At 38.6% G+C, this 25,491-nt stretch overlaps 1 protein-coding gene across 1 annotated transcript; it reads right to left on the reverse strand.

Moving 5' to 3' along the window:
• Positions 1-428: 428 nt before the first annotated feature.
• Positions 429-25,134, reverse strand: prkar2aa (protein kinase, cAMP-dependent, regulatory, type II, alpha A). Its single transcript, XM_057356324.1, has 10 exons — positions 23,667-25,134; positions 5,570-5,605; positions 4,577-4,713; positions 4,248-4,354; positions 3,906-4,059; positions 3,595-3,696; positions 3,379-3,453; positions 2,008-2,073; positions 1,728-1,866; positions 429-1,610 (listed from the first exon to the last, which is right to left on the reverse strand). Exons 1-10 carry the CDS (start codon positions 23,917-23,919, stop codon positions 1,486-1,488), a joined length of 1,194 nt encoding a protein of 397 aa, XP_057212307.1. The 5' UTR covers positions 23,920-25,134; the 3' UTR covers positions 429-1,485.
• Positions 25,135-25,491: the final 357 nt, after the last annotated feature.

Here is a 25,491-nt window from a genome sequence, read left to right on the forward strand (position 1 = left end):
CTCTCCAACTTGTAAATCGCTTTAGACAAAAGCGTCTGCCAAATGAATAAATGTAAATTAATGTACTATGGTGACACGCCATCTAGCGGACGACGTTTAATTCAGAGAATAAGGAAATAAATAATACAAGAAAATAAATCCAGTATTCATCAATTGTTGTGAAAATTATAATAAACATTTGCCATTGTTAACTCTACTAAAAAAACTAATGACAATGAATTACAATACACTGCAATAATTTTTCCACATTATTCTCTGACAATACTGGAAAAAATCCCTTAGGCCATCACCACTTTTGTCAGGGTTAATAGAAACACTGGCGCATGCTTCAGTGTACTACCCTTTACCCTAACAAACTGCCAAATATAAGATCCAGTCATTTCCTTGAAGAATAAATACTTACCCACCCCAAATAAATGCAGACATCCTGATTTATCCAAAGTTTATTAAAAGAACAATCAGTAAATGCTGTAACTAGCCAACTCTCAGAGGTGATAACCAACTAACAATAACCAGCTACAACCCTAAACAAAAATAAAATACTCCATTCCAAAACACTTTCATGGTGCCTCCGTTCCAAGGTTTACAAACACAAAACTGATTCCTGACATTTAAATGGCACTGTTCCTGTAATTACAGACGGAACCTTTCGGCACGCATACGCACACACTCGCACACAAAAACATTCGCAACATAGGAGTCCCAGCAAGTTACCAAAATGTCTGCTTTATTTTATTTTTCAGGACTCATTCATAAAGGCTAAAGGGAAAATATGTACTAGATTCTGTCTCGCATCCTCCAATCAGTGGGGCGGTGTAACAGCGAGACAACCTTCAACAAAATAATATAATAGTAATCATAATGATGATGATAATAATAGTAATACATTAATCAATACTACGTGGAGTTGAGAAGTGAGAAAAATCGGTCACTGTGGATACCACCAGCAAAAAACTTTTATGCACCAACAGCAGGGAAGAAAACAGGTCATATTTAAAGTCAAGAGTTTATCAAAGCTTTGCATTATCATAAAATGCTCTAAAACTGTAAATTTTTGCGCTTTTTTGCATTTTTTTATTGAAAGATATCAACTTTTTCTTGTTTAAACATAGATTTTTGTTTTTTTTATCTCATCTCTTTTCTTTGTTGTGACTGTAGATGACCATGATGAAGGCTGAGTCCTTGGCTGGGGATTTTTGGTGTAAGTGAATGTGTGTTGTGTGTACATGTCCTCTCCAGGCTCAGGCTGTGGTTGCTTCAGGGTCACAGCAGTTAGGTTAGTAATGCTTGTTTCAGACTGAGCAGCTGACACAATGACAGTAGACATGTGCGTTGTGTGCATGTGCAAGGTATGATTTTAAGTGTGTGTTGTTTGGAATATGAGTGCGCATAAAAAGGAATGTGTGCCTACAAAATGTCTGTGTGTAACCTATGTGTTGTATTTTGTGTGTGTATGTGTATGTCTAAGGCACGGCCACGTCTATCTCAGTCCCTCAGGTCCACGCTGGATCCAAACAGAGCCACCAGCTGCTCCTCATAGTGGGCGATGTTCCTCTTCATGATCTCTTTACATGGCCCCAGCAAACGCTCGAAGGCTTGTATGTCGATCACTACAACACACAACCATGCACGTCAGCTATGCAACATCGTTGTTACTAGCGTAACAAGCACGTTTCATGGAAAAGTATACTTAACAAAAGTATAGTCGGATGCAGACACACACGTACCCAAGCATTTGATGTCCCCTATAGCGTAGGCTGAGGCAGCTCGAGGTTTATTGGTGAAGAGAGCAAGTTCCCCAAAATACTGCCCTCGATTGCAGCGAGCAATCTCAACTTCAGCGTTATCCTGTCTGTCTGCTTTCGTCTGAGAGAGACAGAAGTGCGTATATTAAACCCAAATTTAAGACTTTAAAATGAATGACAACATTTCAGAGTGAAGGAAAACTTGTTATTTAACCAGTAACAAGCAAGGCAAATTTAACCGAGGATCAATAAAGACACTCACTTTACTCTTCATCATAATTTTCACTTCTCCAGACTCCACAATGTAGAAGCAATCAGCCTTATCACCCTGAAAAAGCGGCAGCCCATAATAATAATGATTAATGATACAATAGCATCAGTCAGAGCTCTTATCTTCGGTCATGCTCTATTATTAAAGTGCTATAATTACACCTGCTGTGAGTGTGTGTGCTGGTTCATTTAGACATGATTCAGCTTCTGTAAGAGAGCTGAACTGAGGATATTAAGACTCTCACCTGCACCACCCACAGATTCACTTACAATGAATCTGACATCTACATTTACATTTATACGTGGATGAGGGAAAAAAGTATTTGGATACTTAAGCCACACTTGATTGTTAAATATTATTAAACTGACATACATAATATAGATCAAATCCAAATAATTCAATTCAATTTTATTTATATAGCGCTTTTCACAATGTGCATTGTTCCAAAGCCGCTTTACAGGAGAAAATAAGAAAAACTGAAAAACACAAAAAAAGGTAAAACACAGCACAGTGCATGGTGTTTATAGAACAAGCAAGATTATTCTAGTAAATAATATCTAATAAATGGATAGTCTCCAAACATAATAGTCTCCCGGTGGTTTATTTAGCATATTTTTCAATTAAGTGAATGCTTCGCTGAAAAGATGTGTCTTTAATCTAGATTTAAATTGGGAGAGTAAATAAGTTCAAACAAATTATGATTGAGCTTTTTGAAAAATATTTTGGAATCATTTAAGTGTGCTTGTGCTCCCTGCATATATAAATACCACTATAGTTGTGTCCCAAATGACGTACTATACACTATGCACTATGTACTCTACAATCTAGAGTATGCATTTTTGAAGGGTATTATTGTCTCAAATGGAGTACTTAACGGCTTTATGCTAATCAGAAATGTAAGTGGTTTCCCAGACAAGGACAAATGACGTCAAACGCATAACAAAATGCACATGAATGAAAATCAAAAAGTACACTATATTTTTGTTTTCAGTGTAATTTGTTTTATCCAACATCACCACAAGACTGAAGTATAATCATCAGGTGAACTTTGCTCGCACAGCAAGCTCTCTCTTCCGCTATGTCAGCAAAGCTGCGACCATTGAGTGCATGGCGTGTCTAGCGTTCATGCACCTCCGGGTATCAAAGCGTTCATGCATCATTGAGGTACCTAAAGTGCACTTTTTATTGTGAACACACCATTCACCAATTTACACTAGATAAGTTGCCACAACGGTGTAGAATAGTGCATTAAGTATGCAATCTGGGATGCACTATGTTTGATTCAGTTTGTTCTTTAATGCAATCACATATTTAAAATGTGAAACTATTTGGAGCTATTGTGTGTATAAATATACAGGTCACCTGCATAATGATCCTCTCTCCATCCTGAAATGATTTTACACCCAAGACATCAACGATCTTCATCCTCTCTGACAGCTACCAAAAAGAAGTTAACACTTGATCATTTTATTGCCAGTTTAAAAATGCAACAATAGAATGTCCATACAGTTAAATAGCTTTGCAATTCTTATACTTTCTCACAGAATGTTTAGAAAACACATTTAATGTTTCTCTCACCTCTAGTGATTTGAGCAGCGGGACTGATTCAATGAAGCATTCATACATCCTTCTCTTCTTTGCATTATTCTTCACTACAAGTCTACGAAACGTTGCCCGGTCCTAAAACACATACGCACACAATTCATTTAAAAACTACCCATATCATACCATCTGGTTTCAAGTACACAAACAAGTCTAGCAGTGACATAGTAAGTAGCTCTGTAAAAGTGTATCTGCAGTTATTCAGTGTTTAAAGTGTACGGTCACAAGGTGGCGCTGTGGTAGAGCAGTACGTTTCCTGTCAGTTGATTGCACTTTCACACACTCACCAGTCCCCACAGCGCTCCCTCCCCTTTAGCAATGATGGTTGCAGCACGTGGAGTGTTGTACATGAGGGCCAACTCTCCAAAACTGCCCTTATTGTTGTACTGACCCACACAGCAGCCCGCACCGTCCTTCTGTACCACAATGTCATACACTCCCCTGCAAACACACGCAAATGCATTACATAAACACAACAAAGCATTTGTAAAGATGTGGAATAGCAAGGTTATTTGATAAAATGGGGAAGTAAAATGGTGGTTCTCACTGTTTCTGTGAGGTCTCTCTTTGCAAATACAAAATATTACATTTCTACTTATACAACATTTTATTAAAAAACACACACACACCTCTCAATTACATAAAAGTTGTCTCCGTCGTCTCCCTGGTCAATGACATGTTCTTGTGGCTGCACAAGAACCTCAAACATGGCGTCTAGCACCTCTGAAAACTGCTCCTGTACCAGCAAGAGAGAGACAGAGTCTGATGAGGGAATGGGTTTTTGTGCATGTTATCGTAGCATATTATCATATAATAATAGAAAATGATGAATAGACTGATGAATTGCGGGTTGATGCGATCAGCCATGCAAGTGCACCAAACCTGTTTGACTGACACAACCTGGATGACGACAATCTGTTTACGGCTTTACAGCTCTTGATCTGTACACTGCATGTACCTGATCGAGGGCCTTGAACAGAAGTATGTCCTTGCAGGCCTCCTGTAATCTACAGCGCTGCTCGTCTGTTTTTGGATGCACGACTCTCGGCTCCGAGTCTTCATCATCATCATCGGGATTAAAGGCCTCCGCACATACTAAGAAAAAATGTACAAAAAAAAAAACGTTTTATTGACTCAATCATAAAAAAATGTTTACTTTAAAAGCAGACACCAAAATGGGTTTTTTAATTGGAGTCTGGAGCCCTCTGGGGGGACAACCTGAATTTTTTTTATGTCTACTAAACTTACTGCTTCATTTCCAAGTGTTTGTATTCATTTTATTTAGTTAGTTAATGTCCATCGCTTCTTTCTTAATACATAAATACTTTCCAGGATTGTTTCTATTTATTTTGTACATGTTTGTAACATGTTTATACATCCAACATTACTCTAAATGTAGCCAATAATTTAAACTCTAAAACAATATTTATAAAATCACACTTACTATTGTAACGTGACCTTTTGTACATATTATAAATATAATCTGTGATATGATATTTATATTATATTTGGGGGTCCTCCTTGGCATTATAAATTGGGCTTCTGGTGACTTTATGGTGCGTTTTCAGACTGGACTAAAAAAAGTAACACTGCAGGAAATGGAAATTAACCTTGAAGTTTTTGTAATTCTGTGTTTGGAATAAATTCCTCCACAATTAACTTTGGGTTAAACAGGAAGTTAACATTCTTTATAGGTGGTACATCTTGATATGCTTTTATTTATTTCAGATCATATGGGACTTTGAATATCTCACGCTGAGTATGTTGAAAGAGGGGAATTTTACTGGAACACAATTGAAAGCAGCAAAAGCAGTGGGCATACAGTTAGGGTGGCGACGTAATTACTATAAAACAAACTCTGAGGAAAATGACAGAAAGGCAGGGCACTTATCTGACACACACACACACTTTAAACCACACGATTAGTCCAATGACGTCAAACAGAACTCACCCGACACTCTTCGGTTAAATCTGCTGGGGGGAGGAGCTACAGAGAAAAAGAGAGACAGAAGGAACAAGAGTTAATGAAGGTTTACATTCTCGTGTTCACTGTGTGGACCACAACTGAAAACACGCACACACACCACTCAGACTATGTTAATAATCAAATTCAATCTAAAAATCTCACATGTGCCCTACAGTAACCATGTGGGTGTGTTAAATATTCGGTAAGGTCAGTCAAAGACCTGTCCTACAGGCTGTACCAGTTTCAGGAGACGGCGATTGTGTGTGTGTGTGTGTGTGTGTGTGTGTGTGTGTGTGTGTAGATCACAGCTGAGTGCACTAGCACAACTGTCAGGAACTCAGCCTTGCAGGTCTGCACACCCCCTCCTCTCTCACTGCGCTGTTACAATCCATCAGCCCATTAACTCTTTGGTGTAAAACTAGCAATAATCTCTCTCATACACAGACACACCCTTGTTAGTGAACCACAGACTTCATAATCGGCCCTGCTCATCATATAATGGCTCTATGATAAACACACACAAGTGCACATATTACATGTTTGTTTTCATAATGTGTCATATATTTAAACACACTTTGGCAATAATTAACCTGCATCAAATATTGAACACACATGCATTATAATTGGCATTACTATGTGTATAATATTCAGATAAGGCGGCTTAATAAACAGACGTGTTGGAAGAGTAATCAAATGCACAAGTGCGTGTGCCTGAGCGTAAAGTATCATGAGATGGGGTTCTTCAACCTCACGTGTAGGGGATATCAAGTGGCCAAAGTTGCCATGACAACAAAATACAAGGAAGACCTCCTCATCACTATAACAACTATCCCCCCAAATACACGCCCACTCAGGCTCTCTGGGCAACTAGAGAGTGAGACGCACAGGAAACAGAGAACTGACATGACGGAGGATGACATTTCTAGTGATACACAGAGTTGCTCTGGTTTTAATCATTTACGGTGGTAATTAGGTGTTCAGAGACGGACGATGTTTAAATGAGATTTTTACATTTTCGGAATGCAACGCAAGAGGGCTCGTCTGTGCAGATGTTGCTACCGGGATGCAAGGATGTTGCGAGTGGTTGACAGGTTGTTATGAATGGTGCTTTCTGCCCACACAGAATGATATTCCAGTCCTTACATATCTCTCAGGTCCCTCATTTCATCTAAGTCTACAAAGATTGTTGTCCATTTATCCCCTAACAGGCAAAAGAAGTTTGACTGAATCAAATAAATCACAATTTATATTAAAACACACAGTTTGAAGAATCATTCATGATCATAGCAAAAAACGTTATGGGATGAGTTATGTCATAAAATTTGAAATTACAGTTCACCCACAGGGCTGTACAGTGTGACATACATGCTACGAAAAAATCTGTCTGTGCTACGAATAAATTTAATAGTGTAGCAAGCGTGCGATACAGTTTGGCAGGTGCATTAGACAGAGCCGCTTGTTTGTGTGAAGTGCGTTTGTCGTTGTTCGTGTGTGAGGGTAACTAATGATGCACCACTATTTATTTTAATTTAGTTTTTGCAATTAAAACTTGTTTTCCGGCTGCATCGAGTCCATTGATCGAGAGCCCTATGATCTGCGCGATGTGGGTAAACATGGAAGGAATCACGAAAGCAGAATTCTACTATTTAAATAAAGTTATGTTAATGAGCTGCACACTTTAACATGTTACAAGCGTGACACTCGTGGATTTGTCTGCATTTTACTATACAAGGACATGAACACATGAACTTCATCCACAGAGTTGTTCTGAGTTTATTTTACGAACATTTCACTGTTTGAGTGAAGCTTCTGTCAAACACAAACTCAAGCGTCATCGCGACAACCCGCCAAAATAAAAGTCCCCTTAATTTGAACTAGTTGATAAAATAATTAACTTGTAGTAAATTTATAAACTGTAGTTAACACTATAGTATACTTTAATATTTACTATAGTAAGGTTCAAATATACTACAGTATTTTTATGGACAAATGTATTTACTACTGTATAGTAAAGCATTGAAAATACAGAACTCAGAAAAATTAAAAAGGTAAAAATGAATTTGGGAAAAACTAAAAATTATATGGCCCTGTTTTATCCATTTGTATAACGTTAATGTCCTTTTTTCAGTTACCCGTCTATTTATGTGATGACTTGCACTTGTGTTTTTTTAAAGATGATAACAGACGTATACTTGTGCTACAACTGTTTGGCCTGTTTAAACCTCTGTAGCACTTTAAACCTCTGTAGCACCGATGCTATGTGCAAAAAAAGTTAACGTACAGCCCTAAATACAAATTATTTATTCAGGCTCATGCCGCTTTTTCTGTGGAACACAAAAGAAGATATTTTATGAAATGTCTCAAAAGTGGTTTTGTGTCCATACAATGGAAGTCAATGGGGTCCAGTGTATTTTGGCACTCAGACGAATAAATACTGTAACATTTGCTAAAGGAAATTGTAGTAACCTTGTAGTAAATTGATAAACTGTAGTAAACACTGCATTATACTATAGTAAGGTTCAAACGCACTATATATCTAGGAATTTCACTGAAGCTTACTATAGTAAATAACACTATAGCATACTACACTCATTTATGTGGACAAAGGAACCTCTATTGTATAGTAAAATAATTATTAAATACACAGAACTTTACAAAATTAAACAAATCAGGTAATAGCTAATTTATCCATCTGTATGTAACAATGTTATTTGTCAGTTACCTGCCTATTCATGTGATGAACTGCACTTGTATATTTTTTTAAAATAACAACAGAAGTTTTATACTTGTGCTACAACTGTTTGGCCTGTGTAGCACCAGTGCTATGTGCAAAAAAGTTAACATACAACCTTAACACTAATAATAATTACTGCTTGCCTTTGTTCTATAGCAATCATGGAGAGTGTTAACAAATGTAGGTGGCTGCAGCGGACACTAGGTAAAACACTTATAAGCAAACTTGACTAATCGGGATCCGAAACAATTATATTGACACTTAATACAAGTAAATGACAAATTTACTTTTCCGAAGGACAACCACATAACAATGCTTAATGTCAAGCCCTGATGAGGGTGGGTAAATAACGAACACATTTTCACTTTTGGGTGAACTATTTCTTTAAAGAGACAATTTACCCCAAAATAAATATTCTGTCATCATTTACTTATAAAATTTCCTAAGACTGAAACAAAAGGCAAAAAGTGGACAACTGCTTTAATTTGAAAACATGGTAACCATTAGTTCTCTTTTTTTCCCTGACAATCATGTACCAAGCCTACTTTACACTAGTTAATGATTCTTTAACCTTCAAACTTTTCTGGTATCATTTTTATGTAATAAAAAAGACGTTCTTCCAGAGCAACCCAGAAAAAATTTCTTAATAGCCACATGTCTAACTCTCAAGACGGAAAGCATTCAGACAGCAGTCTGATTCAAACAATATGCTTTTGTTCCTATAATTTACACATTCATAAATATCTACATACAGTACCTACATCAACAATGTTTTGCTAATAGCAGTAAGTAAATAATCATGACAGAAAGATAGTACTGTACTGTTTTTTAACTGTGAACAGCGTGCAGCTGAACCAAAGGAAATTATTTATCGGTTATAATATATCGGCCTAAATTTGATTATCGGCCGATACGATAACATTAAAAATGGCCATTTATCGTCGGATACCGATATGGCCGATAATTTCTCGTGCATCCCTAGTTACAAGCATTCTTCCAATATCTTTCTCTGTGCTCATCAGAACAAAGAAATGTATACAGTTTTGGAACAACTTGAGGGCGAGTAAATGAGAGAATTTCATTTTTGGGTGAACTGTCCTTTTAAGGTTAGGAGACTGTCCAAATCACTATAGTTTAAATACTATATATTTGCAATAGCAATATTGCTGCTTGTTTTGGCAAAAGCCCTTAACTATAAACAACAGTGAACTGTGAATTACGAAACGTAAGTGTTGTCTCATCTTTTTATCTCCCTCTATGTAATTCTTGATAACCCTGTGCACAGTCTTATCACTCACTCGCTGCTGGCAAATATTAGCCAGAGACAGAGAGAGACAGAAAATGGTAATTCTAAAAGTAAACAGTGCATGTGTGTGAGATCTCTGTAATGGTACAGTTAGACTCAGCCTCAGCCTGACCCATAATGCACTGCTCATTGACTGAAAATGAGCCATTCAGCAACACATGGGCTGTTTTTGTGTGTTGTGCTAGCTGTACTTGTCATGTGAGAGTCAGCCACTAATCCACACTAAATGGGTGACGAAATTTCAATAACAAGATTTCTGAATTTGAAAGAATGCTGCTTTTACATATTTACACAAAATTCTCCCAAAAACTATTTTAAAAACAGAAAATGTGAATTATCAAGGGTTGGATAGTTGGAATGGAAAATGTCACAATTGCGGGCCAGTATCAAACTAACCAAATATTTGCCTTATTAATAAATATATAAATATTGGGATTAAAATGGTCTGACTATCGTACAATCACTATCTCAAAAAAGTCTACACTATAAAACACCGGCAGAAAGCTTTAGAACTGATTAATGACACTTTTCAATAAACACACACACAGATGTCCTCGCTTGTGTATTTTTCATGAGTATTTCTTGCTCCTCGGGGGTTTGTGAAGTTTTGGATTACAAAATCCCACTATCCTACAGAGCTTGCTGTGTTTTCTCCCTCTCTCCATCCTGCTGTAAACTATCAATCTTGGTGTCTCTACACCCCCCCTCCACTCTTTAAAACTTTGTCTCTTTCTGCTCTGCTCCATGTCTCCCTTTAGCCCATATAAGGCAGTGTGGATCAGTCTAGAAGAGTGCGGGTAGATTTAACCCTTTACTGAAAGGCGTAGGCTTAATACACTCAATGCATGGAGTGCTGCCTACGTATTTCCGGTAAAATCTCAGGGGGCGGGAAAGCTTCCGGGTTGTATTCACCCATAGCAAATGTGCTTTACCAGCGCTCGTTTTGGGGGGAATTAACGTGTAATATAGATTAGTGAAATACATCGTATTGTTAAAATACTATATATTAAACATGTAATGGTGCTATAATACAAATCTTTAGTTTAGTCATGACCTGCAGCCATTAAATACACATGTGACTGTGGTTCCGTCAGGCATGGCTGTGTCCCGTTTTATGAAGCTTCACAGAGATTTAATAATGTTCCGAGCATGGATTTACTTTATTACACGTAAGGATATAAACCTTAACTGGTACTACAGTTTGTTGTCATCACGTTAAGAGTGCAGATGTGATTGAGCCACAGCACGTCAGCTACTGAAGATCATATGGTCTATTGGTGAAAGCGCTAGCGTTAGCTAATGCTAAAGAATAAACGTAACACTGGATACATTAATTTGGTTTTATTTGTACAAATTGTAATGCAAATAAAAATAACGTAAATATATAGGCTACTTATGACATTTCTGTACTGTACGTAATATGCATTATATGTGCTTGTGCAGTCATCCATATCTTAGTTCTTAGTGTGTACGTTTTTGTGTGTAACTAAAATGTCTTTGTATGCAGCTGTGACATGACAATAAAGATATTCTATTTTCAAAATGTGATCCATTAATGTAAGCTTGTATATAATAACTGATACACAGAAATTGTCAGGTAAAATGCAAATACAAAAACTATTAAATACGTCAAAAAAATGCTTTTGATTTAAATAAGGTTTCATATTGGAATATTGTAAAGTAAAATATTTAAAATTATTAAAATGAATGGACTATATGAAATTCTCATAATACACAGTAAAAATGCTCACTACTATTTCAAAAGATGTCCCTGTTCTTCTCGTGTTATCCCGGCTCTTAACTATTTCTCATATTTCTTGTGGTTAACAGTACGACTTTGTCTGTGATCCTTGGAAAACTTCACAAAATTTAAACAATAAATTGAAGCTTTAGGTCACAGCTATCCTTTGGTGTGTCCTGCTCCTAAACTTTGTGTCTTCTCTGACTTCATCATAATTCTGAAACATGTCGTCCTCTCCCTGATTTCCTGTCATCTGATTCTGACTGGGAGCTGAGAAAATACATATAGCCTAGTATTAATGATTTGATTAATGATATTCGTAACATAACAATGGGAGGTAAGTGAGAACGATATCATTTATAAAAAAAATCAATTTCATCAACTAAGGTGAATTGTGTAACAAATTAAAAACCGATTCAGTATTTAAACAATATTTATACCCTTTAAAAGCCAAGCGATGTCTGTTTCTTTACAGCAAACCTGCATATTAGAGCCATATGACAGATGTGTCTTACCGGGAACTGTGTTATTGATATCTGGTCAGACTCATACAAATTTGTTGTTTAAAGGTAAAGATATTTAAGGGCTGAAAATCGTTGATAAACTCGGTGTAAAGATGATGTCATTCAGTGTTATCCAGCCTTAACGTTACGTGCTACGTGCTAATAGCAATAGCGTCCAAGCTGTCCATGTATTTTTAAACGGATAGTTTAAAGTAGCCTACTTCTTTACTTGACAGGGGAGCAGCTGACAGTATCACAATGCTGACGAACATCATTTATTGTAATCTGGCAAACTTTGTGTAAGCAACGAGTACAAATATTCATCTTCTCCTCTGTCATGTTCACAGCTCTAGGTAGAGATGAATGGCTTCCAGTGGGGCAGCGGATGTGTTTTCGCCCCCTGAGTGTAAACGCGGAAGCGGCCGTGCATTGAGTGCATTACACAGATACAGAGGGATAAATCTTGTTTACTTTTATTCACTCTTGGGTTTGAACACATTAAATGTGCATCTGTGTATGATATGACGATTAGAGGCGAGGTCAGTTCTGTCTCTGATTAGACAAGGCCATCTTTCTGCTTAATCTGCATGCTGGCTGGGCAAGGTCACTGTCTGTTCTTTTAACTCCCCTCTGATTGGTTGATAAGGTATTACAGGCTGCTGGCTGAAGGGCAAGGCACATCCAATCAAAATGCGCACCTGAGACGTGTTTTGGTCATGCACTCATCCCAATGACTTAAGTCTCCTCAGGCCACCTCCATTTATCAGACTGACCTGAACACAATTTATAAAGTTGCATTACAGTATGTGTGTGTGTTGTCTCCAGAAGAAACATGCGGCAAGGGGAGGTCAGAAATGTTCCCCTTTCTGTTGCCAACTAAGCACCAAAAAAATGGGAAAGAGAGAGGAAACTAAAGATTACAGTTAATAGGAGACTAAAATAGTGTAGGCAACAATGTAGATAATGTGCAGCATTTCCACATCCTGCCCAACCTTTGGCCTTACCCACGATGCCCTGAGAAGAGACAGCTCTGGTGCTTTGCTCTAAGAACAACAACAAAAATGTCATTCTCTTCTTTGCTTACTCCAGCTTTAATCCTCCTAGTAGCATGGCCTTGTAAATTAACGGTACTGTTTAGCATGTTGACAAAATGTTTATATGCTCTCCTACTTGTAAGTCGCTTTGGATAAAGGCGTCTGCCAAATTAATAAATGTAAATGTAACAAACAAATCTAAGGTCACTGACTGGAGCATTTAGTTGATTCACTAGCCAGACTACAACGTTTTAAACTTAAATACTTCTTTAGGGCTGCACGATAATTTATCGCGATACCCCTAAATCCTATTGTAATCGAGCTGGCTGCGATATGCAATGTGTCGATATTTTTTTAATACGTAGCTTGTCCGTGAAGCACGTCTCTGGGATCAGTAGGAAATGCTGCTCGATCTAAAAGCAGTGCGAGTTTGAGTCACTTATAATGTGCATTTGAAAAAGCAACACCCGTCAAACATGATCATTATAAATATACTTTATTATAGTGTTGTCACGATACTGGAATTTCTAACTTCGATTCAATACCTAAAAAAATATCGACATTCGATACCATTTTCGATACCACGGGGAATAAACTGCCATAGCAATAAGGCCCTAATAAGCAATAGCAATATAGGCCTTTTTAATTTTTATTTGAAGTTAAATTGTACAAGACTAGACAATGAGGTATATATTTTTACATTATTTATTAATTGTTAATCTAATGTTAATTTTACAAATACATTTACTATTTAAAGTCAAAGTTGTATTTGTCAGTATTAATGGACCAGACCCTGTTGAAAAAACCAGCCTATGCTGGTTTGGTATGTTTTGATGCTGGTTTGCTGGTTTGTGCTGGTTTAAACTGTTCATGTGCTGGTTTAAGATGGTCATATGCTGATTTAAGATGGTTCTTAGCTGGTTTAAGATCAAACCAGCATCGATCAAAACATACCTTACCCAGCATATACTGGATTTTTCAACAGGGGAGCTTACATAAATAGTTGTATTTTTTAACTAACATTTAAAAGAGATTAATAAATACTTCAACAAATGTATTGCTCATTCATTGTTCGTTAATGTTAGTTAATAGCCTACATTTTTATTTGGCTAAATTGGCTTTTATTCACATAGGCCCATACTGTAATCATTGATCAGCGCACATATAGACAGAAACGCAAACTTAAACGCAAGAACTGTTGCAGAGACTCCGCACTGGACATCTTTCTAACATTAACAACTTTTAACCGGAGCGAATGAGACGAGTGGATGAAATCATTGAACAGCGCACACACATAGAGCGCTATGGTAAACACGGAAGTGCAAACGTGTATCACACGCGAGAACTGTTGCGGAGACTTTACTCGCACCAGCATTATTTCAAACATCAAATTAACCGGAGCGAACGAGACGAGTGGATGAAATCATTGATGAGCGCACATAAAGACAGAAACGCGTGCATTAAACATGAGAACTGTTGCGGAGACTCTGTACTAACATAAACAACATATAACCAGGGCGAATGAAACGAGTGGATAAAATTATTGATCAGCGCACATACATGGATCGCTATGGTAAACACGGGAAGCGTAACGAGCGTGCACCAGGCCAGATGTGTTACTGAGACTGGCCATCTTTTCTAACATTAACACTATTTAACTGCCGCAAACGAGTCAAGTCTGTGAGAGGAGGCGGGGCTCTGTTGTTATGCGTTCACGTGCAGTGTGTTAACTCACTGTCGGAAAAGAGAAAGAGAGCGGGAACGCGCAGCTGATATCGATACGTGGGACATGGGTATTGGAACCGTTTCAGATTCTTCAGTATCGATACTTATCGAAATATCGATATTTTTGACAACACTACTTTATTATCATAAAAATACCTGATGAGGCTTGAGTAACAGTGATAAAAATATGTCCATAGGTATTTCCTAGATTCTAGAGCGTGCCATGGTCTTCTTCTGCAGTGCGTATTTGGAGTTTCCGCACGAGCGCGCCCTCTGGGTTTCGGATGCAGCAGCATTTTCCCGTACTTAACTCAAAAGCTGTGCATAAATCACGTGATATTTATCGTCGGTTATCGTGACAGCCCTACTTCCGGTGTATCATTCTGGGCTTAAACATTAAAATAATATGACTATTCCAAATAAACTAAATTTGGCCTCAATGGGGTATATGCACACGGAGTGATGACGTCCTTCCACTAAAATCTCTACCAAAACCTATGCCGAAACAACGGCGTTCTACTTCAGGATGCACATAGGATTACGATCAACAACGTGAGTCTAATTATTCAAACACTTCGCAAATACGTCGACAACCAAAAAAGAGAAGCACTTCAGGCTATTGTTTTCAAGGTACATAAAAAAAAAAAAAGCAAACTGAACTTTTGCACTAACTAGAGGCATGATCACAGAGGCACTTAACAATGCTCACCAGTAGTGCTGTCGGTTCGCCGAAATTGGAACGTTTTCTTACTAAACACATCGTTATCACTTGGTAAAAAATCCTAGTGCTATGAGAGCGGAAGTGACCTAGCTGGCAGTACGTCATCGTCCCGTGTGCATATACATTATTTACGAGGCTGCTGAGAAAACACTTTATAAGCTCTTATGACCACACTACAATACTGCAGAAGTCATTGCAATGGTTGGTGGGAAGATCAAGCGGGTCCAGGGATGAGTTGGTAATTCTCTGCTGATAGACACGAGGAGGAAGTGCTAAAGTCCAGATTCTTATCAGAACCCCTAACACAAAAGAATCATACAGTGAGGGAAATAAGTATTTGATCCCCTGCTGATTTTGTAAGTTTGCCTACTTACAAACAAATGAAGGGTCTATAATTTTTATGGTGGGTTTATTTTAACTGATAGACACAGAATATTAAAAAAAATCAGGGGAAAAAAATGTTATATAAAGGTTATAAATTGATTTGCATTTCAGTTGGTGAAATAAGTATTTGATCCCCAAGCAAAACATAACTTTGTACTTTGTGGAGAAACCCTTGTTGGCAAGCACAGAGGTCAGACATTTCTGATAGTTGGTCACCAGGTTTGCACATGTGTCCGGATACATTTAGTCCACTCCTCTGTCAATCTTTAAGGTTTCTTGGCTGTCGCTCAGCAAATTGGAGTTTTAGCCTCCTTCACAGAGGTTCTATAGGACTAGGGTCTAGAGACTGGCTAGGACATTTAATGTGCTTCTCCTTAAGCCACTCTTTGGTTGTCTTGGCAATATGTTTTGCGTCTTTGTCATGTTAAAGGCTCATCCATGACCCATCTTCAGTGACCTAGTTAAGGGGAGGAGGTTCTCGTCCAAGATTTTACGGTACATGGGCCCGTCCCTCAGCCCCTCACTGCGGTGAAGTCATCCTGTATACCTGTAGCAGAGAAAAAGCCCTAAAGCAGAATGTTTCCAACACTGTGCTTCTCTGTAGACATGATGTTCTTGGGCTCATAGTCAGCATTTCTCTCCCTCCAAACACAGGAGTCCATTTTGGTCTCACAGCAGTGCCAGCACTTTCGCCAAAGCCTTTTCTGAATCATTTTTATGTTCATTGTCAAACTTAAGACGAGCCAGGCGGGCCTTCTTGGGCAGGAGGACCTTGCGGGTGCTTCAGGATTTCAGTCTACTGTGGCATAGCGTGTTACCAATGTGTTACCAATGTTTTGCTTGCTAACTGTGTTCCCAACTGTCTTGAAATCATTAACAGGCTTCTTCAGTGTAGTTCTGGGCTGATCTTTAACATTTCTCATGATCATCGTTACCCCATTGGGGAAATATTGCAGGGAGCTCCAGAACAAGGGCATTTGATAGTTATTTTGTATATCTTCTATTTCCAAATAATCACACCAACAGTTGTCTCCTTCTCACCAAGCTTCTGTCTGTAGCCTATTCAAGGTTTGTGCAGGTCTCCAATCTTGTCGCTGACATCCTTTAAAACCTATTTGGTCTGGACCATGGTGTTGGAGAGGTTGAACTGGAAGATACAGATTCTGTTGGCAGGCATCTTTTATATACATAACAAGCTGATTTAGGAGTACTTTCTTAAAGTGACAGGACTAATCTGTGGTCCATATAGGCACATAACCAATCTGTGGAGCCAGAATTCTTGCTAGTTGGTAGGGGATCAAATACTTATTTCACTGACTGAAATGCAAATCAATTTATAACCTTTATATAACATTTTTTCCCCCTGATTTTTTTAAATATTCTGTGTCTATCAGTTAAAATAAACCCACCATAAAAATTATAGACCCTTCATTTGTTTGTAAGTAGGCAAACTTACAAAATCAGCAGGGGATCAAATACTTATTTCCCTCACTGTATATAGACACACCTGGCATACAAAACACACAAACAATACAACAAAAAATAATGTTCACGCATTTTCTATAACAGACAAACAGCTAATAGCAAGTGGGTATTTGTTTCTAATAAATATAAGTGGGCCTGTATTTAAAGTAAATTCAAGCTGGAAAAGCAATACTCTGACTCTTAGTGCCCTGTGAAGGCAATAAAAACCTGCTCAGATAAGCACTGAACTTGATGGATAGGGAAATAATCAAAACACACTCATACCAGGCCTCTGAAGAGCACTGAGCAGATCATCTTAAGTTTTGAGTCTATATGTTTTCACATAAAAACACATGTCTAAATACAAAACACTATCCAGCATACAGTATATACAACCAGCGACCACATTGTGGTTAAGATTGTAAATGAACTAGCGATGCACGATATTTAATATTTGACGATATCCGATATTTTTCAAGTCATTTTAGACGATAGGATATGGATATACTGTAAGTCTAATGCTGCGTTCCCACCAAACGCGAATGAAGCATTAAGCAAGAGTGATTTACATGTTAAGTCAATGCAAAGACGCGATAGGACATCCTGTGGCGCGATTGAGCGTTTCGCTCAAGTTGAAAAATTTGAACTAAAATTTGCGTCGCGTTAACCATCAGGAGCTTGCTCTAGTAGTGACGTGATTATGACGTAGCGAGCGGAGGCAGGAATCCGAAACAACAATGGAGGACAAAATCATTGTCGCTTTATGTGGATACCCGGAGCTGTACGATACATCTTACTTTTATCGAAACGGGAATAAAAAACGATCTTGCTTGGAAGAAAGTGAGTGAGGAGGTCGGACAATCTGGTAAGTTGTAAAAAACGATCTTTACTCAATTTGAGCTATATATATATACACACAAGACTGGAGCCGCCTGGCAGAAGCCCCTCCCATGACGCGAATTCGCGTCTGTTGTGAAGTTAATTTCACACGTGAATGAAGCCAATTTCACGCGCCAATGAAGCGAATTTCACGCACGAATGAAGCGAGTAAACTCAAAATGTTCAAGCGTCCAACTACGCGCGAATAGCGCGATTTATTCACACAAGTCGCTTTTGGTGGGAACGCTCTATACAAGTCTTTTTTACGATGATTTCCAAAAGTGGCCACTAGGGTGCTCAAAAACCACTTATTACCAAAAATTGTTAGTCTGTAATAAAAAAGCAATCGTTTATTTATTTAAGTGTTTCTGTTATATTTTACCTTATGTAAATATCTGCACAACTTTTGTTAAATTTTTATATTTTACATGATTACATGAAGTTTGTAGAGGGAGTTTTACTGTTTGACAGCAATAAAACAGCACATTAAGCATTGTTATGTGGTTGTCCTTCGGACAAGTAAATTTGTCTATCACTTGTCCGAGTACAAATATTACTTGTCCGAAGATAAAGAATAATATTTTATTTGAAGTGTCAATATAATTGATTCGGATCCCGATTGGTCAAGTTTGCTTATAAGTGTTTTACCTAGTGTCCGCTGCGGCCACCTACATTTGTTCCGCAGATAACTTAAAAATGATATACAAATGGATAAATTAGGGCTATATCATTTTTAGTTTACCTAAATTATTATTATTTTTTCTAAGTTCTGTGTACTTCGTTTATTTTTTACTATACAATAGAGGTATATTAATTTTGTCCACATAAATGACTATAGTATGCTATTGTGTTATTTACTATAGTAAATGGCAGTAAAATTCATAGATAACCTTACTATAGTATACTACAGTGTTTACTACAGTTTATAAATTTACTACAAGGGTACTACAATTTCCTTTAGCAAATACCATAGTACACTGTACTATAAGTATTTTTTCGTCTGAGTGTTCAAGTTAACGGGACTTTTATTTTGACGGGTCGTCGGGAAGACGCTTGAGTTATAGTGTTTTGACGATAGCTTCACTCAAACAGTAAAAAGCTCGTAAAATAAACTCTCAGAGCAACTCTGGATATGACGTTCATGTGTTTTATATCCTCGGAGTGCAGACCCAGACAAATCCACGACCATAACTCCTGTAGTATGTTAAACTGTGCACCTCATTCACTCGCAGAACAGCCAGATGATGTATTTAACGTAAATAACAGGATTCCTATCTATGGACTCAATGCAGTACGCCATTGATTATTGTCACACACAAACGCAATTCATAAAAACACGCAGCTCTGTCTAATGCACCTATTCTTATTATTCTTTTTCGTATCACTGTTATCATTTTTTCAAGTTACTTGTCTGGTCGGGCAACTAAAATTCTCTCTCACTTGCCCATACAAAACATTCACTTGTCTCTGAAAATTGGACAAGCGTTAAAGATCAGGTATCGTGCGATGTCATGCATTCTGACTTCTTTACACTGTTGAACGTGCAGGCTTCTCATGCTTAACATGGTCAACTTGTTAAAAAACAAGTTGGACTTATGACTAGGGCTGTCACGATTATTAAATAATCGTCTCATCGCGATTGTTTGACCTCATCGCGATGGTTTCAGATCATCGCAATTATTGCACATCTCTATAGAAGACACTAGGGGGAGCTGTAGTGTATCTGCATATTGCATATTTTAGTGTATATATTGTTACTAAAGCATGGTAATACTTGTAAAATGTACCACCACAACACAATCACTTAAAAAAAACATATACAAATTACCTGCAGTACAATTTAATATTATTTAAGCAAATCTCAGTGTGAAAACCAGTCTACCAAAATTTCATGAACACACAAGTAAAATTTTACTGTAGTCTTGCAAGTGAGAAAAAAACAGACTAGAAGCTTTTCTATGACTGATAGCATTTTAATGGTGGCTTCAATTCACACCTGATCAATTTACTTAATTTACAAGTATTTGGTGGTTGTATTATTGACAGGTAAAAGCCTAAATCTTAAATATATGATGACCCAATTTTTTCCGATGTATTTCTAAGAAAAAAACATAGTCTTGTATTCAGAACAATATAGTCGTTTCAATCGCTGAATCAAAAATGTATGAGAATTAAATGTCAAAGCTCAAAAACAGACAATTAATCGCCATAATCGTCAAAGCCCCAAAACAGACAATTAATCGCCATAATCGCAATGATTTATTAGACAATTAATCGTCAATCAAATTTCATAATCGTGACAGCCCTACTTATGACGTAGTATTTCTGACCTTGATACACTCCCCCTAGCACTCCAACTTGTTTCGGAAAGTTTTTTTTATAATTCTGGATCCCTGTGTCATCAAAGGTATCCTATTCCTTTCATTGGTTATTCTCCCGGAAAAGCATACCAAGGCGAAATAAAGAGCCCGCTCACGAGCCAACCGACGAGCGAGACCTGCTTACCATCAAGATTATCTGCGCTGCAGCTCGTTACTCTTGCGATAGTGAAGTTTAAGTGTGTCCGTTTGTTCACGGCATTTCAGTAATGGATGTTATATAAACAGTGGATATAACGCTGGATTTGGAGATCAATTGAAACTGATAGATGGTGCGGTCCCAGTGCTAAAAGATGCCAGACATGAACTACACACGGTAAGTCAAACTAAGTCATACGTCTGTGTTTTGTTGGCAATCGGCGTGTACGTGCATAATGTACAAAATAGAAAGGGATTAATGTCATGATGTGTTGCTTGCTCGTGCTGTAGTTCCATCCCACTCATCCCACTAGTTCCACCTCAAGCAGTTCATGTTTTTCCGGAAATAATTGTACAGCTGTATCTCTCTTTTATAATTTTGATCAAACTAAATACTCTTCGAAGATACGACGATTGCAATACTACTGTATAGGCACTCAAGATTAATATGAGATTGGCAGAAACTGCCTGTGATACGCGCAACAAAACCCAACAACTATTCAACAAGTAGATACCAAGTGTTTTCCATTCAGACTTATTGAGAATCGTTGAGAAATGATCAAAGAAATCACTCGTTTTACAGCTTTAGCTGTAGCTTAGCATCAGTGTAAACGACTGCTGTATTTACAATGATGGGCGACACGGAAAGCCTTCACACAGCAATCTGCCATAAACAATGAGCTTTTGTCCTCATAATATACTTTGATATAATATACATATATAGACGCTGTGCTGACTGATTATGGCTCACTGAATATGGTGAATGTGGACGGACAAGACAGGAGAACAGTACTGTGCTATAGCATTAGCCTATAGCTGAAAAAATAACAAAACAGCTGTGAATAATAACAAATTTATCGTGAGCTGGTGAAATATGAATCATGTGTGCATGGGCTCGTTATATACATAAGACTGAGGGATCAGATTTTACGCAGTTTTACCAGAGGAACACCACGCTGTCTGCATATTTGTTGGAAAACAATGACAGATGGTTCTTTCACAAGAAATCCGATGTACACAATGGGAAATATATTCACGGTTCTCTGATTTTATAAAACTGTGTTCGGATATCAATGCGAAACAGTATGTGATGTTTATTACAGTCACTGAACAAAAATACTTAGTAAATTAAAAAGTTGATAAACAAAAATGTAGGGCTCTCAATGGTAGAACAAAATGTCAGAACACCGGCTTAACCTAAAACCTTGTGTGTTTTTAACACAACCCTGTGTTTATATGACAGTTCAGACGCAGTAAGACACGAAAATAAACTTTAGTACTCATGTGCTATGTGACAGCTGGTGTCTTTGCGAGTGCACGCTCATGTCAGAATGCCTACACATAATCAACACGTCTTTTTTATCTGCAAAGCATATCGGCGTAATTTTTCATATCGGGCCGATAACGATATTTAATTTATAAGCCAATATCAGTGTGCCGATAATATCGTGCATCCCTAAAATTAACAGTCAGTTAGTTTACAGTTCTGTTTCTGTGTGCTTAATTCTTTTACATTTATAATGTGACTTACTTAGACCCATCATGTTTCAGTGTGTAATTCAATAACAAAATTCTTCATGATGGTATACAAGTACTGCTTTGATGTTCAGATGTCTTTTCTTAATTGTAAGATCATAGTGGGATGGTCCTTACGGAGCGTGTAAAGACAGTACAACTATGCCCCAACATGCTCAGGATTCCTCAGCTCACTTAAGATCTGTTCTGGAAAAACAACACATCTGTCACGCAGAACCCTTCCTGCTCTCCTCTCAAATCTCTTCTGTACACTTTTCTTATTAATGATGCTCTGAAGATAAACATTTCACTTTGTTTACTGATTTACAGTAACAGAATTCATTCAAATTTTAATGTGAATTCAAGAACTTTCCAAACAGGCTGATATGAAGTAACTTCAGGCCATCTGTGATCTGACCACATCTGTGCATTACACGCACACACACACACACACACACACACACACGGTAATGAGGCAAATATGCCTCTATTTCTGAACCCTGAACACAGACACCTGCTTAAACCCAAATCACTTACACAAACTGACAAAAACATGTGTTCTGTCATCACTCACTGATCTGACATTAGCTTTAGCATACCGCCTGAAGTTGACTTACCCATATTAATCTGACCATAATTATAGCAGTTCTACTAAACACAATAAGGTAAACATGGAATATAATATCATAATCCACTCAGACACAAGGAGGTATTAGATATTACACAACTTGATCAAATATGATTAAGCCATTTGGTCATGTGTTACAATCCCTCTATTAATTTCAACACTTCCAGTGTCCTGAATACGTCCCTCTCCCTAGACCAGATCAATATTTTAAGAAATGTTTCTAACACGACCTCTGACCTGGCTTAACTGAAGTAATATCTCGCAGTGAATCCGCTTAGTTCCCAGTGCTCGATTCATGCCATGAAAGCGCAGCTGCTCGCTGTGTACTACATGAAAGGGAAGGGAGTTTTCTTTGATGTGCGCGAGCGCACCTCTCTCCATTATGAAAAATCCCTGTTAGCATTCTCAATGGCCGCTCCGCATCATTCATACAACCAGCCAATACAGCACGAATGCAGCCTGCGCTGCCAAGACGATGCCACATCACAAACCTGATTATAAATTCAAAAAGGACATTCATATTAATATTACAATACAAATGAGCATCTATTAACTGCGAACGACTGTCCCATCTTATATATGCATGCATCGCGGGTTTGATGTACTGGAGACTGGGATGCCTTATGCAGGCTGCTTCTCGTCCTGTCAATCAACCCGCGTGGACAAGAGCTCGAGTGAGCACCATGGCAACAGCGCGAGGCTTTGCCTTCATCAGGCTTCCTCCACTCGAGCCTTTTCTCACGTTACCCATCACAAAACGAAATTTGACACTGTTGTTTAAAGTGTAATTACACGATCAGCATCCACAACCCGCAAAACAAACACGCGCGCTTACAAACGCCGCATTTTACAGGTGTAATAAGCACCCAGCGATGAACACCACCCCCGCCCACATTCTTTTAAGACCTGCACATTTAATACAATGCACTTACGTTCAAAATCTGAGTCATCATCCTCGTCATCTTCGTCGCCGTTGGACTCTGTCTGCATAGGCTCGCCATCAAACATCACCCCTTTCACACCAGTTTTGGCGGCGGTCCCAGATCCGTCCTGGCTCCTGGTGTCCCGCAGGCGGGTGAAATACTGCACGGCAAACTCCACCAGATCCGGCGGCCTCTGGCGCAGCACCTCCACGGTGTAGCCTTGCAGCAGCTCCGTCAAACCGAGTGGAATCTCAATACTCATGTCTAAGCAGTAGTAGGGGTTTCCTCAGATATCGGACCCTGTTCTATATGGCTCCTGAACTACGGTACAAAAATATAAATCAAGTATTTTCCGTATCAGTGCATGCAGCTGGGATTTAGTTAATTTGGTACCGAGCAAAGGTCAGCTGAAACCAGCCCAACACATAAGAATGGTTTCCCCCAAACTGGGAATTAACTGGAAATCAGGCCGATGAGTGGAAAATAAAGGATGACAACTCTATTTCCTTCTTCAGCTCAAGAAACAGCTCAGCAAGCATGCCCGTGATATTACTACACTGTACGTTGAACCAATAACTTCAGATTAAAACCACTCCTCTATTATGCAGAACACTACAAACCAAACGTTGAATGAGAGTCAAAAAGTGCACAGTTAATAAGATTAGAGGTGCCGATTAAAGCAAGGCTGAGAGTTAGCGATGGAGCTATCGGGAGTTAGCAGACGAGGCCTTCCCTTTGCACAAAACGTGTTTAGTTTATATATTTGACGTTTCGGTTTTATATCTTAATATCGGATATGCACGAATGCGTTAAATGCATACGAGACTAAACTCAAAATATGTCAATTTAAAGAGAAACGAGCTTGGATTTTTCTGCTTTGCCTAGTTGATATGCTGTATGACAGCTCCGTCTGTCTGTATCGCCAGAGTACAGATCCGACTGTCTCCTTCGTTTTCTTCTGGTCTCCTCCGTGTCGGTTGTTGTAAACACGACAGGTGGTTTTGTGGAGAGTGTACCAGGCTCTAACGGAGATGCAGATGTGTCGTCGCCGGGGGCTTGACAAGGAACGAGGCCGCGCCGGCCGGGTTGAATGTGCAACCGGCCTGACGTTGAGAGGAACACCGGGCGAACCGGAAAGTAGACAGAAGTCGCCTTGTAGTGTTCAGGAACGGAAAGTACGAGTGTCACCAGTAAGCATGAAACGATGCTCGCAGAGATACTGGCGCTCACGCGATTCCAAGCACGAAAGTGCTATGAAAGCCCTAAAAAAGACAAACTCCAACCACCGAAAGACGCGAATATTCACTTTGCCTGTCGCTGTCAGAGCCGCGGTCCGGAACGGTTACGTGTCGTGACGTCAAATAAAATTTTCGCCATGGATCAGCTCAATTTATCGTTTTTGCTCTAAGAACAGACCGTGTGTGCCTCTTGTCGAGGCGCGCTCTCCCTCCTTCACCGCGAGCCGCTGAGCCTCGGGGGCGCGGTCACGGAGTTCCAGAGTGAGCCAGAACGGCAAGCCCTGATGGACGTCTGAATCCACCAATCGCAGTGCAGCTTGACACAGTTAGTCACGCCCTTTAAAGCGCGTGTGCGAGATTTAGGAAGTGGGTGACGATGAGGCTGTAGTGAGAGGCTCAGACAGGGCCAAATTCTGACATCAGACAGCACGCGTTTAATATATAAAGACGACGAATTTAATTCTAACAAAGAAGCCCACATTTGAGAACTTTTACTTGAAATTAGCGCCACCTTAAAGCTCCATTTGTTCAATTAGTTAAATTCACATGTCTTTCATAGCAATAGGCAATGAAAACCCTCTTAATAGTACAAGAGA

The sequence above is a fragment of the Triplophysa rosa genome, linkage group LG17, assembly GCF_024868665.1.
Source record: "Triplophysa rosa linkage group LG17, Trosa_1v2, whole genome shotgun sequence".
NCBI lineage: Eukaryota > Metazoa > Chordata > Actinopteri > Cypriniformes > Nemacheilidae > Triplophysa > Triplophysa rosa.